We start from the raw sequence: 22964 nt of genomic DNA on the forward strand, positions 1-22964 counted from the left end.
GCGCACTTGAGGGAAAGCGGAGCTGGACCCCGCCCCGTCCTGCTGCTTTGATCCTCCGCTGTGCGTGCGAGAGACGTTGGGGGCGGTGCCGCAGTAGTTGCCCCTGGTAACGGGGGAGGCAAGAGGAGGAGGAGGAGAAGGAGGAGGAGGAGGTGGGACTCGGCGGGAGGATGGTGAGTGTAGGGGCCTGGGCCCCTCCGGAGCCGGTCGGTCACCCCCCTCCAGTCCCCAGGCCCAGGGCGGGGCACTGCGCTTAAAGCCCAGGAGGGAATGGGACGGCGCTCAGCCTGCTGTCTAGGTCCAGGATTGGTTTCGGGGGACGGCAGGGAGCCCGGAAGGTGTGGGCCCTGGAGGGAGACCTGGGCCTGGGGAGGCAGGTGGGCTTGCAACGGATCCCTAGACAGGGGAAAGGGCTGGAGGGGTGCGTGGCTATCCCCTTTCGCAATGGGGGCTCCATCATTACTCGGGGAGCTGGGATGAGGGCGGATCCGAGGGGCTGCGAAGAGCAGCTTCCGCACGCGAGCTTGTATCTTCCAAGGGAATCCGCCTCCCTACGCCGCAGGAAAGTGGGGTCTGCCAGGGGCGGGCCAGAAGCGGGAAGCAAGGCCAGCGCTACTGCGTTTGCGGTCGCCCTGGTGGTACCACGGGAGATGGTAACCTAGCGCTCCTCTTCCTCGGTGTGCGGGTCTCTGGGGGGAGGGGTGTAAATCCCAGGACACACAAAACGTGCGCGTCTTGGAAGAGATGCTTGGTAGATTTTACGCCGCCTCTGTGTCTGCGTGGCGGGTGTGCTTCTGCAGTCCGGAATTATTTATTTGCTGAGGGTTCTGCAAGGTCTGGTGGATGGTGATGACCAGTCTTCCGTTCAATTATCCATGTTGATGGAAGCAAATTTGCTGCCCAGTCCCTAGTATTTCCTTCAGAACCTGTTGCAGCCTTCTTTTGCATGTGAATACTCCAGAACCAATCTAAGCTTGAGGTCTCCAAACTAAAAAGGAATTGGGAAATTGAAACTGGAGAGTGGCCATCAATTTGAGGCAAGCCTTTTCCCTGTCAGACCTAATGAAAGCTTTCCCAAACTCTAAATTATGTGTGGCAGGTTTTTTCTTTGTTGATTTCTGTGAAGTTAGTTGGAGGGTGTTAAAATGGAATTGAGTATTACTGGAATCTATCAGTAAACTTTTATAGTTGCCGCTAAGAAAACGGAATTGAGGAGTTTTAGAGCAAGCGAAGAAAAATTGATTTTGAGGCATTTAGAGCAGGTTTGTTGGCTTACCAACTGTAAAGAGCAAGCATTCAAGCTTAGTTACTTCCCTACCCTAACCCCAGTTCCTTTGTGGCTTTTAGAAATGCTGACCACTTCTAATGAAGTAAGAAAAAGCTAGATGTCCACAAGGAAAAAAATGTGTACCTTTGGTCAGATTATCCAATGAGTAAATTTCGATAGGACAAAAAAAAAAATCTCAATTGATTTTACATTGTCAGATTGTTAAAGAAGTAGAATTATTTGATCCGAAGTTGCCAATTACATTTCACTCTTACTACATTGCAGTTTTATTAACCTCAGGCTAAACAAGTTTTTACATGTTTTCTTTTTATTAATCGTGTATACATGAGCTGTCCATTTAAAGGCTGTTTTTCTCCACAAAAATGAGTATAAATATAAATATTTACTCAGAAAATAACTACAATTGAAATGAAAAAGGCATGCCAAACCAACAGAGAATTAGATGTCATCATAAATAAGAAATGCATGAGAGTAACCTAACTTTTCCCAGTTTGTTTATCAATTAAGTGGACTGTTCGAGTATAATTTCATGATTGTTTAATTTATAATTACAGGCCACAATAAATTAACCACTGCTTATGTTTCCAGGTGCAAATTGACACTGTATACAACACTGTTGTATACAACTGTTACGTTAAGTGATCAAGACATATTTTGTTTTTCTTTTTCTTTTTTCCTAAAATGAACAATAAGAAATTAGGACAAATTATTCTGGATTCTTTATCTGGTTTCCAAAATAATTTTTTTTTTCTATCTTCAAAAGTGTGAGCTATTCTTAGAACGGAAAGTAGAACATGGAATTTAAATGGCCAGTGGTATGATTAAGTGTGTTACATCTGGTATGCCATAAGCCCCCCTGAGAACTGTACAACTGAAGAGTAAGTCCCAGGGTTTTGTGGGGGGTTTTTTGTGTGTTTTTTTAAGCCCTCAGCTGTGACATAATTTTTTTTTTTTTCAGTTCGTAATACTGCAGCAAAACCCATTGGTTTCTCTGAACATTTAGCATCAGCAGTTTTACCCTTGCCTTATAATACCAAGTCGTTGGTGAAATACTAAGATGACAATGATTTCAGTACATAACTAATCATTGTTATTTAATATATCACTCCTTCACTCACGAATTACTTATGGAGTACTTTCTACATATATGAACCTAGTGGTAGTTATCAAGCATGTTCAACATTTGAATATTGTTCCCGAGGTGATGCTTTCTGATCAGAAAACGTTCAGTGAAACATAAAAAAACAAAAAACACACAACTACTGTCTTGAGTGCTTACTATGTATCCTGCTTTACACATTTAATTTTCATAGCATTTTTCTTAAGATATAAGTATTGTTTCCATTTTTCTATATCTAACTGTGCCTGGTGTTACGCATATAGGGAAGTCAACTGCAAGTCTGTGAAACTCTAAAGCCTGCAATGTTTTTTTCATTAGGACTCTAGAGAAGTGGGAACCCATGCTTTCTGAAGAGATGCCCATATTTTGTTCCTCGGGAAACATTGTATTTATGTAATATAGAGATGAGGCGAAAGAAGACAAAGTTTGGGTGATGTTCCCTGTATCAAAACTAGAGGAGTTCCTGAAAATTAATAACGTCTCACTGGGCAGCACCAATTTTTTGTTAGTTTAAAGAGGTATTAATAAATTGAAGTCGGTTCTATTTAAACTAGTTATAGAGAGTGCATGTACTTGACAGTTGGTTTACTAATTTTGATGTTTAAATTTTAGCTGCTTCTCATAGCCACATGTAGTTTTTCCATATGCCAACACATCCCTCTTTTCCCCTGTACCACACCAGTTTCTTTGAATGACCTAATTTGTATCATTTTAAGTCGGTGCTCCATACTTCTGCCAGTAGTTGAGTTTAAGCTGATTTTGAGGCAGATAAAATGTCTATAGTAAATAGCACATCTATTCACGATTTGCCTGTAGAAAAGTTTGTTTAAATGTTTTGTAGGTGAGCCAGACCACTTCTGTCCACCAGGGTGCAGGTAACTTGTATACACACATGCTGATGACACACAATCTACAATTAACTAAAGTTCTTGTTTCTTAAATTGACTTTTAATGCCATAAGGAGTTCAGATCATACATAGAGGTCATATCTGTTTTGCTCACTGTTATATTTGGGGCACATTATGTGTATTTAAGGATGGATGGATGGATGGATGGATGGATAGATGGATGGATGGATACTGTGACCAAAAATATACTTTAAAAATCCATTTCCTTGTATTTATACTGCAAAACTTAGCTCCTTAATAAGGAAACTTAGCTTTCCTTTTAAAATGAATAATATTAACTTTTAATGTCTGCCTCCTTTCATTTGTCATTTAAAATGTAGGATGGATATATATATATACATATATATGTATATTTATATATGAATAGAAGCATAGAATAGACTTATTTTGCTGTCTTTCCTCCAGCCTCTTAAATCAGCTTACTTTACCTTTTAGGCTGAACCCTGATGTCTATAAATATCCTCTTCCCTATTTAGCAAACCCTGATAATCCTGTGATCCTCTGTCTTCAGTAGTTGGGTTAATATGATGCTGTATTGTATTTGCATTTGTCTTGCCTAGACCATGCTTGAGACGCCATTCATCATTTTTTTTGGAAGAAAATATTAGCTGAACTTTCCATTTCTCTGTAATTTCACTTACAGGTGAAGCCGGTGATGTCATTGTTTCCCAACAAGGAAAATTACTCATTACAAATGTAGAAGTATTGATTTTTATACCATTCGGTTAATAAAGTTTAGCTATAGTTAAAATGGTTTCTTTCTTATCCGTGCTTTTCTTCTCTCCTTTTAAAATGAATAAAAATTATGTTTTTCTTTTAATTCTTTAATTTCAAATATAATGAGTATGTAAAAATGTCTCAGCTTGCAGAATGCGGTATTTATATTTACTGATTTTTCAAAAGAAGACACAGATGAGAAAAAAACCTAAAACATTCATTTGAACCTTGAAAATGTTATAGACAACAGACCTTCCTTCACAATTTCTATGCTAATAGATAATGCATGAGAAGAGCTATACCTCTACTGTCATTTAATATACTAATATGATAAATTCTAGTTGTTTAGAGTTTTACTAGAAAGGTAATGAGGACATCTAATCAGGAACTCAGGAGTAGGACAATGTGTTTTCCGTGTTCTTAGCCTTTTTTTATCACCTGTCCCCTGAGGATCGCAGAATTCTAATTTTAACTGTTCTGAAAGGTGGTATTATAAATGAGTGATTGCAATGTAGCTAACAGAAGCCAGGAGACTTCTCATAAATATAGTTTTAAAAAGGAACGGTGTCAAAGAATTCAAGGCCAGATAAGATGAAAACGAAAGAAATGTGCCTTTAAAAAGACCTGCCTGTCTTCGTCCTTTTTGTTTGTTTCAGATCTATTCAGCTTACTTTGTACCTTTCCCCAAATCTTTTGGTATAGAATTTGTCTTTCTGTCTTAAACCAAACGTTCCCTTTTATTGCTGGAAAAATGTGAGGCATATAGAAGTTAATGTCCTTAGCCAGTCAGTACAAATCCAGTACTAGGAGTGGTAATCAGAGTCTCTAAGGAGAAAGGAGTTCTTAATAATTAGGCATATTTGCATATCATTGTCCAAAGACTCAGTTGTTGAGAATTGTTTCACAGAATTATTATTTGATTTTAGTGAACAGACTGGTGTGAATTATTACCTGGTGCGATGCAGATAAAAAAAAATACAACGATTTTATATAGCTCTAAGACTCAGTTTGAAGGAATTTCGGCTTGGGCTAGGAGATTTGATTATATGTCCTTTAAACTCTGGGACTGAGTCTTGTAACCATGCCTCATTGGAACAAGAGTGTCAGCTGCAGGACTGAACAAGTCTTATAAGACTTTTCCAGTTCCTAGGTAAAAAGCAACATGGTTTACTTCCATCCATAAAAAAACAGTAATTGTAAAACCAAGAAACAGAAATATTAGGTTACTAGTCAAAAATACCGTGGTTAAATTTTGATGTTTTTTGCTTCATGAGTAACTTTTACAATTCCCTAACTTCTCTTGTTATATCAGATTCTTTATCTGAAAAACAGATAATCCGTACTGTACACTGTTCTGTTAGGGTCTTGTGAGAGTCAGATGATGGAAGAGTATTTTGAATGATGAAGTCTTAAACATGAACTGAAATAAAGTCTTAAACAGAGAGCCCAGATACAATTTTATACAACTTTTGTATTTATTTGTATAGCACCTTTAAATCTTGTGTTAATTATCTTAGGTGGATAATTCTATTTAATTCAACAACTATTATCTACCGTGTTTCCCTGAAAATAAGACCTAGCCGGACCATCAACTCTAATGCATCTTTTGGGGCAAAAATTAATATAAGACCCGATCTTATTTTAATATATAAGACTGGGTATAATATAATATAATACCGAGTCTTAAATAATATAACATAATACCCAGCCTTATATAATATAATATATAACAACGGGTCTTATTACTTTTTGCTCCAAAAGATGCATTAGAGCTGATGGTCCAGGTAGGTCTTATTTTCGGGGAAACACAGTAGTATCAATCTAACAAGTGCCAGGCATGTGAGAATCAGAAAATGTAATTCTTACCCACAAGAAACTTCACTCTAGTAAAGGAGAAAAATACAAAAGTCAGTTACCTATAGTCTGATATGATGAGTGCTATATGCGGAGTTTGTATAAAGGGCTTTAGGAACCCACGTTGAGTAGTAGTTTATACTTCCAGGAGATTTGGGGTGACTGCTAAGCTGGATTGATAGGAGGAATAAGCCATGCTATTTATTAAGAAATAGCCATGCTATTTATTAAGTTGCTGAATTCACTAACCTACTTCTAACAAAACTCACAAGGGGGAAGTAAATGGAATAAATGACATTAAAGTGGAAATAATAATAACTAAGCTCTCCACAACCAAGAACTTTTCTCAAAGAGAAGATGTCCTGATGTTCAGTAATATCAAAGTCAGTACCCCAAAAGTAATCTGTCTTCTTCATGGTTGTTCAAGGGCTTACTCTCAATTTTGCGCAAATTGAAAAGTGCACCAGACCAGGAGGTGAGACTCCTTCTCCTGGGCTTGGATAATGCTGGTAAGACTACTCTTCTGAAGCAACTTGCATCTGAAGACATCAGCCACATCACACCTACACAGGTGAGGACTGTCTTGGTCCCAAATGCTTGTGGGACACATGGAAGATGGTAATAGCAAAAGACAAAATGGGAAATATAGTTTTATCCACTTCTAAGGTTTGTTACTGAGAAAAGTCTATACATTTTAAAAATAACCTAAGATTTCAAAAAGATATGAAGAGATTCCATTCATATGAGATATTTAGTCAAATTCATAGAAAGTAGAATAATGGTTACCAAGGGCTGGGGAGAGGGGGCAATGGGGACTTATTGTTTAATGGGCACAAAGAGTCAGTGTTACAAGATGAAAAAGTTCTAGGGGTGAATGGAGGTGATGGTTGCACAACAGTGCAAATGGACTTTAATGCCACCGAACTGTACATTTAAAAATGGTTAAAATGCTAAATTTAATTTTATGTATAGTTTATATTTTTTAAAATAATTCAAATATATATATGTCAAGACACAATCAATTCCCTCCTATCTAAGTGATTACTTTTTAAAAATAGCTTTATCTTCTCTAATTATGAAATAAATACATGTAGGGGGTGGCCAGTTAACTCAGTTGGTTAGAGCGTGGTGCTAATAACACCAAGGTTGCCAGTTCATTTCCCGCATGGGCCACTGTGAGCTGTGCCCTCCTTAAAAAAAAAAAGAAAAACAATTAATATGTGTAGAAAATACAGAGAAAGTATAAAGCAGAAAAACAGAGTACTATGAGAAAAGCCACTGTTAATATTTTAGTGTGTGTTTTTCAGACTTAATAAATACAAATATATATCAATTTTTTAAATAAAAATAAATTTAAAAATTACCTATATTTTTTTTTTTTTTAGATTTTTTTTTTTTTAATTGGGGAAGGGGAACAGGACTTTATTGGGGAACAGTGTGTACTTCCAGGACTTTTTTCCAAGTCAAGTTGTTGTCCTTTCAGTCTTAGTTGTGGAGGGCGCAGCTCGGCTCCAGGTCCAGTTGCTGTTTTCTAGTTGCAGTGGGCACAGCCCACCATCCCTTGCGGGAGTCGAACCAGGCACGCATTCCAACCAACTGAGCGTCTGGGAGCTCAGCGGCAGCTCAATTCAAGCTGCCATGTTCAATCTTAGTTGCAGGGGGCGCTGCCCACCATCCCTTGTGGGACTCGAGCTGTTCAACCGACAACCTTGTGGTTGAGAGCCCACTGGCCCATGTGGGAATCGAACTGGCAGCCTTCGGAGTTAGGAGCACGGAGCTCTAACCGCCTGAGCCACTGGGCCGGGCCTACCTATATTTTTTTTTTTTAATCCAACCTCATTAACCCTCCTCTTTTCTAAGGCTAAACAAGCAAAATACAAAAGATAAGGCAATGGTGGTGCTCTCCGTGCAGAAGTTGAAAGACAAGTCCAGGTGGGAAGAACTCTAGTCAGCTTCTTTAGACCTCCTTTCCTGTAGGAAATCCTGAGAAAGCTTGACCTCTGACCAAGCCTTTGGGTTTCCTAACTAGGGACAGCCCTGTTGGTCTTAGTCACTTTAACGTGTCTGGGCATTAGTAGTTTCAGCAAAACCAGGGTTATTTGTCATTTTCTGTCACCATACCATGGCAAGAGCTTGTTGTCAGGTTTGAATGGCTGTAATACTACATATATATATATATATATATATACATCACGACCTAGGAGTCTTACTGATTCAAAACTCTGCAAAAAAGTCTTTTCAGCTGCAATGAAATGAGCAATTCTACAGCTTCTTAACAAATTGAATGTATAGCCTAGTGAGGAGCAAAGTACAGTAGCCTTGCCTAGGAGGGCTGGAAACACATATTAGTGTGTCGGAATTTCTGCTGGTAAAAGAAGAGCTAGTTGGTTTTGTGGGGGTTTTTTGGGGGAGAGTGGGGGATGAATGATAGGCTGTGTCTGTCAAGATCACCAGTCAAATAGAACTTCTACACTGTGAGCATGGAAATGAAATCAAAGTTATGGGCCCAAAGTTCCAGTTCTAACTTTCAGGCTTTGTTGGATGTGTTATAGATGGCTCCTATTATGTTATGTCAAGTTTTCATAGTCTTTAAAAATAAACTTTTATTGTGTTTTTGTTTTATATTAGAAAAAGTAATCGGGCCAGCCCGGTGGCTCAGGCGGCTGGAGCTCCGTGCTCCTAACGCCAAAGGCTGCCGGTTCGATTCCCACATGGGCCAGTGGGCTCTCAACCACAAGGTTGCCAGTTTGATTAAAAAAAAAAAAGAACTGTTAAAAAGTAATCGATGCTCATTATAGATTTAGGAAGTATAAATAAGTAAAATTGAGAAACTAGAAATCATCTATAATGTCCATTCAGACATAACCACTATTAACATTTAGGAGTATATTCAATTTTTTTCTATGCATATATATGATGAGTATATTTAAAATAAAAAATTAAAAGGCTTAGAGAATATGCTGTTTTTGTATGACCTTTTTCACTTAATGTATCTTGAACATCTTTATATGTTATTATATATGTATATACTTATGCAATACACATCTCTAAATGTTTGTACCCACCCATTATTATTTCCTTAGACTAATTTCTTAGATTGGCTGGGTTGATGACTTATAGAATTTTAAGGCAGTTGATACATATGGTTGAATTCCGGTATTAACTTTTGTTTATTCCCTGCTTCATTTTAGGACTTGATGTTACTGGATTTGACAGTTAATATTGTAGTGAAGTATAAAATTTTTAAGCACACACAAGTGGTTCTGTCAATGAGTCACAGTGAAGCAGCCTTTTACAATAAGCTTAAGCCACTTCCCTTTAGAGTTCTTAAACTTCTGATTTATTCAGTCCTTGGCGTTTTAGAGGAGCTACGGTCAGCATCATCCGCAGTGATCCTCTAGGGACGGTTTATGCTCAGGGGGATTTGGGTGGCAGTGTTTCTTGTCCTTCTGTGCTAGGCATCGTGTTGGCGAGCTGCCACATGAAGCAAACATTTATGGAGACATCCCCAGACCCACTGAACTCCAGTACTTCAGGATGAAACTACACTACTATGGTAGCACGCTATTGGTTGGATTTTTCAAATCCTGATTTCGCTATGTCATTTTTGCAAGAAGATTTTTTTGTTATTGTTGTTCTTACTCATGAAATGCCTTCCTCCAAACCCCAAAGGTCTTATTAATTTGTCTGTCTGCACACTAACTCCCAGCTCACAATTCTGCCTGCCCCTGACTTGCTCACCTTTCTCAAGGTTCCACCTTGAGTAACTGTCCTAAAAATGAATACTTTCTTTTCAAGTTCATCAGAGATACCTGTTCAAGAACAGTTTTGAATGCCCTCTTGTTTGTTTTCATCACTTCCTGTAACATAGGGCTCCACGTCAGAATTGGAATATGCTGTTCGAGCAGGCCCAACCTTCTTCACTGGGCTGATACTACTACAGTGACAAGCCAACCTTCCCGATGGTGTCCCGAGCTCAGCCCCTTCCTTTTCCTGATTAATCCATATGAGGAAATTTATTTAATTTTGAGCTACTGCTAAAGAATCCAGTCTTCCAGATGGTAGCTCTTGCCTCTTTTTAAGTTTAGCACTTGTTCTGTTCAGCCTCAGTTTTTTGTTACTTACTATCCTAAGGATGGGGTGTGGTCTGTATTGTCAGAGCTATTCTGATACCAAGTTGTCCTCAACGGTTGTGTGTGTGTGTGTGTGTGTGTGTGTGTACTCATTATAGAAAGAGTCATGTTAGCCATGATATTGTTAACACTGGCTCCACAACCTGAATGAAGTTAAGCATGTATAAATTACATTTCTTTCTTCCCTATCTTAGCAAACTGTTTTCACTATTACCAGTGTCACATCTGGCAGAATACTTCAGAATTAATAAATAACATAACTGTTAAATGTAACTGTCAGAATTATGATCTCAAAGCTTAATAAAACTTGGTGTTTTTGCCTCTTTCTGTTGCAGGGGTTTAACATCAAAAGCGTACAGTCACAAGGTTTTAAACTGAATGTATGGGACATTGGTGGACAGAGGAAAATCAGACCATACTGGAGGAATTATTTTGAAAACACTGACATTCTTGTAAGTACTTCTTCTGATGCATTAATTGATGGTTGTTGTTTTTTTTTTTCTGTCTTGGTAGGAACATTAATACTGTAATTTTCTTTCTTGTCAATAATTCCATTGCCATAATATTAGTCACTATGATTTGAGGGCTAGCAGAAGGCTCCAGATTGTGAGGGAGAAACATCTTTGTGTAACTGGTATAAGATGTTTTGCTGTCGCTCAGTTACAATGTTGTACCCACACCCACCTTGGCAAATAAAGTACTTATTAATTACCACAGTGATTTGAACAGCAGAAGGGAATTCAGAAGACCATGCCACTGACTCTGTCACCCAAGGAAATCAACAAATCAATTGTATCCCAAACTGAGCAACCAAGATAGTGACAGTCCTGGAAACAATGATGTATGAGGTCTTACAAACATTTTGTAAGACCTAACAATGTACTTCCTGAGACAGAAGACCCTTAGAACCGTATCCAGTTGCTTGAAGAACTAGCTTAAGTCAGAGAGATTAGCCTCATTATGAATAGTTCTAAAGGACTGGACAAGAAGCCGTTGGGGGTATTAGTTGGTAGAGTTTAACTCAGAATAAGGAAGAAGTTTCCTATCATTGTCCAGAATTAGAAGAAGCTGCCTCATACATTGGGGATTCCCTGGCTCTGGGGGCATTTGTTCAGGCAGAGGCTGAGATGTCAGCTCCCAGCTCACTGTCACATTCTCTAGGACTACTGTTTCAAAATTCTTAGAGATTTCACTGTCCACATACATGATTTCTCCAACACCTCAGCCTCTCAGTTCCCACTCCTTCCCTCCAGTGAGCTCGTCATCCATCTTACCTTAACCACTCAACTCTCATGAGCATACCCTAAAACCAAAGGGTCTCATAAACTTGGGGGGAAAAATTGCATATTATTTTCATTAACCTCCAACTGAAAATTTGCATTTACTTCAATTATGATCGTAGACAATAAACTGCGATAATATCAGCCATGTCAATATTTTCATTACCAGTAGGAATCATCTTGCATCTCGAACAGCTTCACTCTGCTGCTGCTTCCCGTGTGTCTTTTTACTGGATTATTCCTATCAGCATGCACACGTCCTGTAGCTTCTCTTGTTTAAAAACAAAAAACTCTTGTCCCACCTGCACATCCCCATTTAAGTCCTATTCCATTCCCCAGCCTCTCTTTACAACAAAACTCTTTAGGAGAGTTTTCTGTACTCTCTGCCTTCACTTCCTCTCCTTCCGGTCACGCAGAACCCTCCATTCAGACTCACAGGGAATCCCACATTGCTAAGCCCAGGGTTCAGTTGTCGGCACTCATCTTACTTGACCTAACAGCACATTTCACAAAGTGGGTCGTGCTGTCCGTGAACTACTGGCCTTCTTTGGCTTCAAGAATACCATTCTGTCTTGATTTTCCTGCCATCTCCTTGGCTACTCCTCCTCGATCTTGTTGTCTCCTAACCTCCAAAGGTTGGAGTGCCCCAGAGTTCAGGCCTGTGCTTTTCTTCTCTAAGTCACTGTTTAGGTGACCCCATCCAGTTTCAAGGTGTTAATCACCAGCCACACGCCGGTGAATCCCCGAGTGTTACCTCCAACCTGGAGCTCAGTCTCATTTATATCCAGTTACCTATTTGATATCTCCACTTCAGTGGCTAGTAAGTCCCTTCAACCTCAACATGTCCAAAACCAAATTCCTATCTTCATCCTCTCCTGCCCAAAACTGCACCTCCTACAGTCTTCTCAGTAAATGACAAATCTGCTCATCCAAAAGCACAGGAGTCATTCTTGGCTCCTTTTCCTCTCATCTCGCTCATCAGCCAGTCCTGTCAGTTCTGCCTTCAAAACGTTTCTAGCATCTGACCCCTTCTCTCCGTCTCCATTGCTGCCGTGCCCTGGTTTTTGTGCATCATCCTAACTGGTCTCCTTACTCCTGCCTTAGCTATATTGATCCTGTTAAAATGCAAGCTTCCCATCTCAGAATAAGAGCCAGGGTCCTTCCAGCGGCCTCCAAGGCCCCCTACCTTCTGGCTTCTCTTACCTGTCTGACACATCTTCCCACTCCCTGCCTTCGTGCCAGCCACACCAGCCTCCTTTCTGTCCCTGGAACACTGGCCTGCTCCTACCTGGGGCCTTTGTCATAGCTATTTCCAACACTAGAATTCTTCTTCCTTAGATGTCCTCATGGCTTACGTCCTCACCTCATTCAAAGTCTTTGCTCACATGTCACTTTACCACTGAGACTATTACTGTACTTAAAGTTGTGACCCCTCCCCAATCCCTACCCTCTAGCACTATGGTTTTTCTCTGCTTTTTTTTTTTTCCTCCATCAGACCTATTAGCAGACATACCTCTCATGTATTACTTTCTCCCCACTGGAATGTAAGTTCCATGAAGATAAGAACTTTTCTTTCTTTTTCTTTTTTCCCCCCAACTATTGTATCCCCAGTGCTTAGGAAAGTACTGAATAAATGAAATGGATAATTGTAATAGATGGATTCTGACATTAGGTAGAATGTGGAGTTCTATAACTTCTAAATTCCCTTCCAACTCTGAGGTCCTATGATTCTGCTTTATTGTGGTCAAGTCCAGAGGCTTGTTAATTCCTTCTATAAAGTGGGCAGAGCATCTACTTCACGAGGCGGGGTGGGGGGGTTATAACAAGTAATAAATTCATTCACTCACCATGATTCTTAAATGGAAAATAATACCAAAAATATAAAATTGTATATCAGTAAACAATAAACATATTTGAGATACTGTGATGGGCATCACACAGGTTCATCGTATTTCTGGCCCTTGGTGAAGGTATCTTCCAGTATATTCCTATTGCCAGGTGAAAGGTTTAAATGAAATAAGAAGAAAAAGATGATACATTCATCCATCCATTTACCCATCTATTCAACCATTTATTCTTCCAAAATGTATTACATATCTTCCAGGAGAACAGAAATGTTGGGGGGAAAGAAAAAAATTTCCTTTAAGATAGAAAGAAACTTCTGTAATCTCAAGTAATTTGTCTGTTCTTAAAATATAGTTTTTTAATTTTAGAAATTTTCAAATTTATTCAAAGTTCAATAAAATAGTAAAATAAAACCCCAGATACCTAACCATCATCCAGCTTCCTTAATTTCAGTTTTGGCAACCTTGTTTCATATCCCCACCAGTACTTTTTTTTTTTTTTAAGTACTTTAATCAAGTCCAGGCCATCACATTTTTTTACTCACAAATATTTGAAATGTAATTTTGAAAGCTCAGTCTCTAAATTGTGATATATTCAGGGGTAAAAAAAATAGGACCATTTGTGACAACATGGATGGATCTTGAGATCATAATGCTAAGCGAAATAAGTCAGACAGAAAAAGTAGAGAACCCTATGATTTCACTGATATGTGGTATATAACCCGAATACAACAAAAGAACAAGACAAATAAATGAGAAACAAAAACTCAGACACAGACAATACCAGAGAGTAAGGGGTTTGGGGGGGTGGGAGATGAGGGTAAAGGGGATCAAATATATGGTGATGGAAGGAGAACTGACTCTGGGTGGTGAACACACAATGGGATTTATCAGATGATGTAATACAGAATTGTACAACTGAAATATATGCAACTTTATTAACAATTGTCACCCCAATAAACTTTAATTAAAAAAATTGTGATATAAACTACATGTTAGAAAAACTGACCATTAAAAGTTTTTCAGATTCCAAAAATCAACAAGCAAACTCCTGGAACTAGTGATTACAGCAAGTTTGTAGGATATAAGGTTAACATACAACAGTCGATTATTTTCCTATATACCAGTAATGAACAATTGGGATTTGAAATGAAAAGCAAAACAAAATTTACATTAGCATCCCCTCCAAAAAAAAAGAAATGACTAGTCATAAATCTAAAAAAGGGGGCTGGCCTGGTGGCCCAGGCGGTTAGAGCTCTATGCTCCTAACTCAGAAGGCTGCTGGTTCGATTCCCACATGAGCCAGTGGGCTCTCAACCACAAGGTTGCCGGTTCGACTCCTCCAAGGGATAGTGGGCTGCGCCCCCTGCAACTAGCAACGGCAACTGAACCTGGAGCTGAGCTGCGCCCTCCACAACTAAGACTGAAAGGACAACAACTTGAAGCTGAACAGCACCCTCCACAACTAAGATTGAAAGGACAGCAACTTGACTTGGAAAAAAAAAGTCCTGGAAGTACACACTGTTCCCTAATAAAGTCCTATTCCCCTTCCCCAATTAAAAAAAAAAAATCTAAGAAAATATATACCATTTATATGAGGAAAACGAATGTCTAAACAAACTGGGAGATATTCCATATTCATGGGTTGGAAAACTCAATATTGTTAAGATGTCAATTCTACCCAACTTAATCTATGATTACGTAGATCAACTATAGGTTCAAAGCAATCCCAATCAAAATCCCAGCAAGTTCCCCAATAAACTTTAATTAAAAAAAAAATCCCAGCAAGTTATTTTATGGATATTGAAAAACTGATACTAAAGTTTATGTGCAAAGGCAAAAAATCCAGAATAGCCAACACGATATTCAGAAGAAGAACAAAGTTGGAGGACTAATGCTCCTGATTTTAAGACTTTTTATAGGGGGCCGGCTGGGTGGCGCAGGTGGTTAGAGCTCCATGCTCCTAACTCCGAAGGCTGCCGGTTCGATTCCCACATGGGTCAGTGGGCTCTCAAAAAAAAAAAAAAAAGACTTTTTATAAAGTTACAGTAATCAAGACACCATATATCTGAAAAAGAGTAGACAAATTGATCAATGAGACAGAGTAGAGAGCCCAGAAATAGACCTACATGAATACTGTCAACTGATCTTTGACAAAGGAAAAAAACACTTGAACAGAGGAAGGATAGTCTTTTCAGCAAACAGTACTGTAACAATGGGACGACCATATGCAAAAAAGAGAAAGAAAAGAATGTAGACACAATCCTTACTCCTTTCACAAAAATTAACTCAAAATGGACCTTAGACCTAAATGTAAAACCTAAAACTATAAAATTTCTAGAAGATAATATAGAAGAAAAATCTAGGTGACCTAGATTCTAGGGTTTGGCAATGAGGTTTTAGATACAACACCAAAAGCATGATTCATGAAAGAAAAAAATTATAAATTGGACTTCATTAGAATTTAAACTTCTGCTCTGAGAAAGGCACTGTTAAGAGAATGAATAAGCAAGCCACAGACTAGGAGAAAATATTTGCAAAACACGTATCTGGTAAAACACTTGTATCCAAAACATACAAAGAACTCTTATAGTTGAGCAATAAGGAAACAAACAACCCAATTAAAAATAGGCAAAAGATCTGAACAGACTCCCCACCAATGAAGATACACAGATAAGCATGTGAAAAGATGGTCCACATCATTGTCCTCAGGGAATCGCAAATTAAAACAAGAAATGCCACTACATGCCTACTAGAATAGCTAAAATCCGAAAACCTGACAATATCAAATGCTCATAAGGATGTAGAGCACCAGGAACTCCTGTTTATTGCTGGTGAGAATGCAAAATGGTACAATCACTTTGGAAGACAGTTTACAGTTTTTCTCTCCCCCCACTTCTTCCGCCTCCCCCACCCCACTCCAGTTGAAGCCCTTGTTTCTCAGTCTAGTTCACAGCTCCCTGGCCCATGCTGGTATTATGAGCCTTGCGCTCCCATCCCGCCCACGGCTGAGACAGTCAGTTGCCAGTCATCAGTTGGCCACTCACAGCAGCTCATGGCAGCTCTCGCCGGCTGCCAGCCGCTCACGATGGCTGCCAGCCACTCACACTGGCCGCCAGCTGCTTGTGGTGGCGCACAGTAGCCCACGGCACCACACAGCAGCCCATGGCATCACACAGCAGCCCACGCCAACCTCTGGCTGCTCACTGCAGCTCAGCTCCAAGGGAGAGCTGTTGTTCACAATCTTAGCTGTAGAGGGTGCAGCTCACTGGCCCATGAGGGAATTGAATCGGCAACCTCGGCGGCATTAGCAGCTGGGTGCTCCAACCACCTGAGCCACGGGGCCGATCCTACAGTTTTTCACAAAGCTAAACACAGTCTTACAATACTGTGTGATCCAGCCATCACTCTTCAAGTTATCTACTCAATTAGTTGAAAACTTATGTCCATACAAAATCCTACACACGAATGTCTATAGCATCTTTATTCATAATTGCCCAAACCTGGAAACAACCAAGATGTCCTTCAATAGGTGAATGAATAAGTAAATTGTGTTTATGTCCATATAATGGAATATGATTCAGTGATAAAAAGAAATGAGCTGTCAAACCACAAAAAGACATGGAGGAACCTTAAATGCATGTTGCCAAGTGAAAATCAATCTGAAAAGGACATATACTCTTATGTTTCCAGCTATATGGCATTTTTTTAAAGGCAAAACTATAGATGTTAGTAAGAAAAATCTCTGAGTAAAAGATTGGTAGTTACCAGAGTGCCGGGAGGGAGAGAAAGGATGAATAGATGATACACAGAATTTTTTAGAGTGACCAAACTATACTGTATAAAACTATAATGGAGGGAGAATGATCCCAGATGGTGGAGTAGATAAACACTGTGCCTGCCTCATTCTGTGAACACATCAAAATTACAACTAAATTATAAAACAACATAGAGAACCATCTGAAGTCTGGCTAAACAGAAGTTTTATAACTAAGGATATAAAGAAGCCGTGTTGAGACTGGCAGGAGGGGTAGAGATGCGAAAGGGGCTGGCCCCAAACCTCTGTGTGGTGGATGAAAATTGGGAAGGCTGTTGCAGCCAGGGAGATTCCCCAAAGAGGAGCAAGCAACCCCAGCCTCACACCAGGCTCCGCAGCCAGGAGTACTGGTGCTAGGAAGAGGAGCCTTCACAATATCTGGCTGTAAAAACCAGTGGGGATTCTGACCATCTGGGTGGTACGGAAGGCAGTGGGAAACCCAGGCGTCCTCTTAAAGGGCACAGATTCACTTGCTCACAGGTACTCACCCTGGGCTTGGACTCGAGGGCTGTCGGAAACATACGGGGTTGCGGGGGGCAGATTGAGGTGTGTGGCCTCTGGGGGAGACCTGGAGGACAGTCAGCATTTTTTTTGTGTGGAGTTCTTCTCTCCTGCAGCTGGCAGGCAGGCGCCATCTTTCCTGTGTTGAGCCCACCCCCTACGTTTTACAGCCAAATCAGAATCTTTTTCCCCCCTTTCTTCCGCCTCCCTCCCCCCCCACTCCTGTTGAAGCCGTTGTTTCTCAGTCTAGTTGTGTAGGACACAGCTCCCTGGCCCCTGCTGGTATTATGAGCCTTGTGTGCGCCCCCCCCCCCCCCCGTTTTGATTTTTTTCAACCATTTAAAAATATAAAAACCGTTCTTAGCTCACAGGCTATAAAATAACAGGAGGATTCCCCCCGCCAGCTGAGGCAGTCCGTTGCCAGTCATGGGTGGCCACTCACAGCAGCTCTCGCCGACTGCCGGCCACCGGCCACTCATGGCAGTACACGGTAGCCCACGGCAGCACACAGCAGCTCAAGCCAACCTCACAGCAGCCCAGCTCCAGGGAGAGCTGTTGTTCACAGTCTCAGCTGTAGAGGGCGCAGCTCACTGGCCCATGTAGGAATCGAACTAGCGGCCTTTGGCGTTAGGCCAACGGTGCTCCAACTGCTGGAGCCACTGGGCCGGCCCCCAAATCAGAATCTGATTGGTCTGGTGAGCTCCGCCCTGCTAGTTCACTGAGATCCCACTGCAGGAGACTTTATTGGTGGCTGAACCTTACTGGAGCCGGCAACCAGCAGCCCGCAGCAGCAGCAGGCCTGGGTGTGATGTGGCCTTTTGCAGAGCTACCCCAGGCCTGGTACTGGTGGTAGCCGTCCTCAGGTCACAGCGTGGCCTTTCCCACATGTCTTCAGGTCCAACACAACCATGGATCGCTCTGTAGCTCCTACCAGGTAGTACCCGACCAGTCACAGGCAGTGGCTTATCTGGGCCTGCACTGGAGTTCCTCCCAAGAGACCCCAAAACCAACATACCTAGACCACAGGAGAGCACCACTCAATTAGCCCCACAAGTGGCACAACCAAAGGGCGGCCTCAGCAGGCACCAGAGTCCGCTGGGGCAAATCCTGCTCCATGTAGGGGAAGCTTCAGATTCTCCTGATTTTTGAATCAAGAGTTGGGAAAAAGCAGGTGGTTGAAAGAAATAGCAGCTCTATCTGTTCATCTACTGTATTAAAGTACTTTGAAAGAAGTGCCCAGATAAGTGCAGTGTATAAGGACATGAATGACTGTAAGTCTCCATAAGATTTCAGAAACTTTCTGGTCTACAGGTCAGGGTAATTTTAAATCATAAGCTCTAACACCTTGAGCGTAGACTACAGGGTAGTTGTAATATAACCCTGGATTCCACATTTCTCATTAGCTGTCAGTGCCCAGGAATTATCATACAATCCAGCAAAAATCAGTTTAGAGCAACTCTGTAGGAGCTTTCTCCAGCTACAGTACACTGCGAGTACCAGACAATATTTGGGATTCAGAGTCAACCTTTCATTATTTTCCAGTGCATTTTGAGCTCAAACAAATCTTAGGGAGCAGCTGAGTCCCCAAGGTTAGAGTCTAAGGCCTTGTGACTCTGCCCTGTCTACCAGTTTCGTAGCAGCTCAGAGTGGCAGTGGTTGATGGGTTACATCAACTTGTTTTGTTGGTCGGTATTGACTAGTTTTCCATTGTTGGTTGAAAAGACCTTTTACACTAGACTTCGTGCTGCCTAGGAGAGCAGCATGGAGGCTTGATACATTTAGTTGCCCAGCTAACTCTTTTCAGTATCTCTAGAGTGTCATTATAAATTCTTGCTGTAGAGCAGGTGTCAACAAACTGATCCATCCTGCTGCCTCCTGTTATTGTATAGCCTGTGAGCTAAGAATGATTTTTATATTTTTAAATGGTTGGAAAAAAATCAAAAGAATAAGATTTCATCACATGAAAATGATATGAAATTCAAATTTTAGTGTCCGTGTCCACTTGTTTATGTATTTTCAATGGTTGGGAAAAAGATTATATGGGCCACAAAGCCTAAAATGTTTACTACATGACCCATTACAGAAAAAGGTTGCTAGGAGGGAGGGAGAGAGGGAAAGACAGAAAGAGGGAGGGAGAGAGCAAGAGCCAGAGAGAGCGAGAGAGTGCGAGAGAGAGAGAGAGAGAGAGAGAGAGAGAGAGAGAGAGAGAGAGAGAGACATGGGAAAGAAAGAAAGAGAGAGAGAGAGAGAAAAGAAAGAGAGAGAGAGAGAGAGAGAAGGAAGGAAGGAAGGAAGGAAGGAAGGAAGGAAGGAAGGAAGGAAGGAAGGAAGGAAGGAAGGAAGGAAGGAAGGAAGGAAAGAAAGAGAAAGACGAAATTGCTCACCTCCACTTTAGAGCATTAAACGGTTCTCTAGAGGTTTGAAAGAGTCAGGCCAACTCCTAAAAGTGCCAAAGTTATTCTCAGGGAAGATGACACTGAGAACATCTGACTTCAGCTTTATTAATTTAGGGGAACTGACTAAGAAATAAAACCTGAGGTATGATAGAAAGGAGGGGGCAGGGTGTCTTTCATTTCTTTCAGGCCAGGGAATAACAGTCTTTTGATAGATTAAACTACATCATTTTTTTCAAGGTATATTCATATTATTACTAAATCCATTTTATTATTTTTTTAGTGTTTTAGTGCAACATTATTTAAACAAAATAACTGTCATCATTTCCATATCCAAAGTGTAGAATATCAAGTGAGAATAGATCTCGAATTGGCTCATGTATCATTTCCACCTGTCACTCACACTTGAGCATCAATACTGCTTGAGCACAAATAACTGAAAACCACAAGTTATCCAGAAACCTTATTTGTTTGTCTCAACCTCGTTGTAGACTTTTGCTCAAGCTAAGAATAAAAAGCCACACTTTTTACTGTCATGTCTTCCTGTCTCTGCCTAACCGTCTGATGGAGAAATACTTAGGAACAATAAAATGGCCAAAAGGTGGCAGCAGGCGGGAGGAAGACCAGAAGCAAGAGGAGAAACAAAGAGCCCTCCATTCGCACGCTGGGTAGTCAGTCTCTTCATAGTCCAGAGTGGGCTGAAGTTCCATCAAGAAAAATCTCTTTCTCTAGGTTTTCCTCCCACAACCAAATAATTTCAAAGCATTTGATGAGGAAGATGTGAATTGGCTTTTCTTAAAGCATCATTCCGATTGCCATGGATAACTTTATTTTAGAATAGGTCTATGAAACTTGATTTTTGAAGGTCCAGAATGTGTTAAGATCAGTCAAAAGCGCTATAAATGTTTAACTTTCTCTGATACTTTCGAGTATTTTTTACAGGTTATTAGTTTATTTTTGGATTAAAAATGTTTTACATGACTAGATTAACAGCTGTTATTAAAAAAAAAAAAAAAAAAAAAAAAAAGATGAGCCTATCCCTATCTTTAGCTATTGACCAGAAGAAAACAGACGCTTGCATGAAGAAACTAGGTATCACTGGAGTGGGAGCAACCAAGAGAAAAATATTCCACTGTAGAGAAACAAATTTGCGGATTTCCAGACTAGCTTATGCTTATGACTTTTTCACTTGGCCCTTAATAAATGGGGCAGTAATTTTACAGACTTTTTCCCAGAATTATTGTGTAGTAACTGTCAAATTTTATGAAAATTATGTAAGAAAAATGCTAAACGGTAGGAAAAATATGTATATAGTTTAGGAAAATCCTCCTTTTGAATCTTTTGAAAATAGTTCCTGTGAAATTTCATGTCCAAGTAGTAAATAGCAAGTAGTTTGGCAAATAATTATAAGTAAAAGTCACACCTTTCTTCTCGTTGATCTTTAGCCTCTGGACTCTCTGGTATCATCTCTCTTGTGATGATAAAGCTATCTTTCCATTCCTCATTATCCTCTACTGACTGGTTTTTAAATCATTATCAAACACCGATTTCTTAACCGTGTCTTGTGTTCTCAGCTTTGTCTCTTTCTCCTCTTTCTTACCCTTACCTTGTTACTCATAGCCTTTGCTTCCAAGCACATTTTTTCCTGCTTTGTAATTTCTTTCCTGCCCAGTGACCTGCCCACAGCCTTCAGGAAGCCCCTCTGAGCCCAAAACAGTCTCCTAGTGACCACCTGACCCTTTTCCCTCCCTCACATCTTCTTGGACTAATGCCTGAGTGAAGATAATACTAATCCACTGTAGACTCCCAAATAATTCTAATTAGGTCTTTTATATTGAGGTTCAACCATCCATTACATTCCTTCTTTTTACATTTCTGTTTACACTATGCCTGCTACTTTAAAAAAGTGAGCCTCACTGTTAGAAAACTATACTACCACCATGTTTTGCATAGAGGCTTCCCAGACAGTTGGTATAGAATTTTGTGTATCTGTGGGTATCTGCAAAGCCCATTAATGCATGTACTTATATTGACATTGAGCCAAGAAAATATTAACAACAACAATAATGATAAGGCCACAGGAAAAAAAAAATACTGAGACCAAACACGTCTATCCTTCTTCCTCCTGGTTTCTCCATGAAAGAAACATAGGGTTTTCTTCAGAAGAAAGACTGAACTTGACTCCTGGTATAATATTTAGCACTACAACTCTAAATGAGAGTGCATTAAGCAAAGGAATTTTAATTTTTTTCTTTCAAAAGAGAATGAGTTTTCAGAGTAGCACAGAATTTTACTTGCATAAAGAAATACCTATGTGCATTATAGTATATCAGTCTATGTAATTTAAGGCATGTAAAGGTAAGAGTTGATTGTTTTCTGTTGTTTTTAAATGAATACAGCAGGTCCTCAAATAATGTCGTTTTGTTCAATGTTTCATTATAACGCTGATGAGATGCCATAAGAACTCAACTCTTGTTTATCTCAGTTAGCCAATGGTAAAATTGGATTCGTTACATGTAGTTTTGCTTCAAGTTGCAGAACCTATCAAATGACGTTAAGTGAGGATTTATTGTATATGCTCTTTAAAAAAGTGTTTTCATTATACCATTAGTTTAATAACAATCCTAAATTCTTTTTTTTTTTCTAAATTCTTTAAAGAAAGAAAATTTGATAATTTTTAAGATTAGCAACTGGGAAAACATTTAATGTATTGTTCAATAAAAAAAAGGACTACAAAATTATGTCTCTAATTTTATTTTCAAATATTTATATGAAGAAGAATTAGAAGAGAACTTTCACAGGAAATTAAAATAGTATGTTTGGGTTCTGTAACTGTAGGTGATTTTTCTTCCTTTTATTGGTCCTCCCTTATTTTCCTTATTGTTGACTCAGTGATAGGAGAGACAGCTTGGGATTTGTAATTTATGGTGAATCTCAAGACTTCTTACTCTGGCAAACGCTATGCCCTTGCTATTTCCAGTATTTGAACCTAATCCCCTAGCAGCCTGTGGAGGTAGGAATGGGACAGAGATCACTGGGTCTCCTGCCTCAGTACCTATAAGTCAGAGTATAGTTAATACTGCAAATGATGCTTTCCGAGTGATGATGT

The 22964-nt window shown here is 39.9% G+C and overlaps 1 protein-coding gene across 1 annotated transcript in view; it reads left to right on the top strand.

The window, feature by feature from the left end:
* Window positions 1-8: 8 nt before the first annotated feature.
* Window positions 9-22964, top strand: part of ARL3 (ARF like GTPase 3) — a 37014-nt gene continuing 14058 nt past the window's right edge. The window contains exons 1-3 of the mRNA XM_081074046.1: window positions 9-173; window positions 6315-6458; window positions 10356-10472. Of these exons, the coding sequence (XP_080930172.1) occupies window positions 171-173; window positions 6315-6458; window positions 10356-10472 (264 nt within the window). The 5' untranslated portion in view covers window positions 9-170. The remainder of the gene's footprint in view (window positions 174-6314; window positions 6459-10355; window positions 10473-22964) is intronic.

Source organism: Rhinolophus hipposideros, assembly GCF_964194185.1.
Source record: "Rhinolophus hipposideros genome assembly, chromosome: 15".
In the NCBI taxonomy this organism is placed as follows: domain Eukaryota; kingdom Metazoa; phylum Chordata; class Mammalia; order Chiroptera; family Rhinolophidae; genus Rhinolophus; species Rhinolophus hipposideros.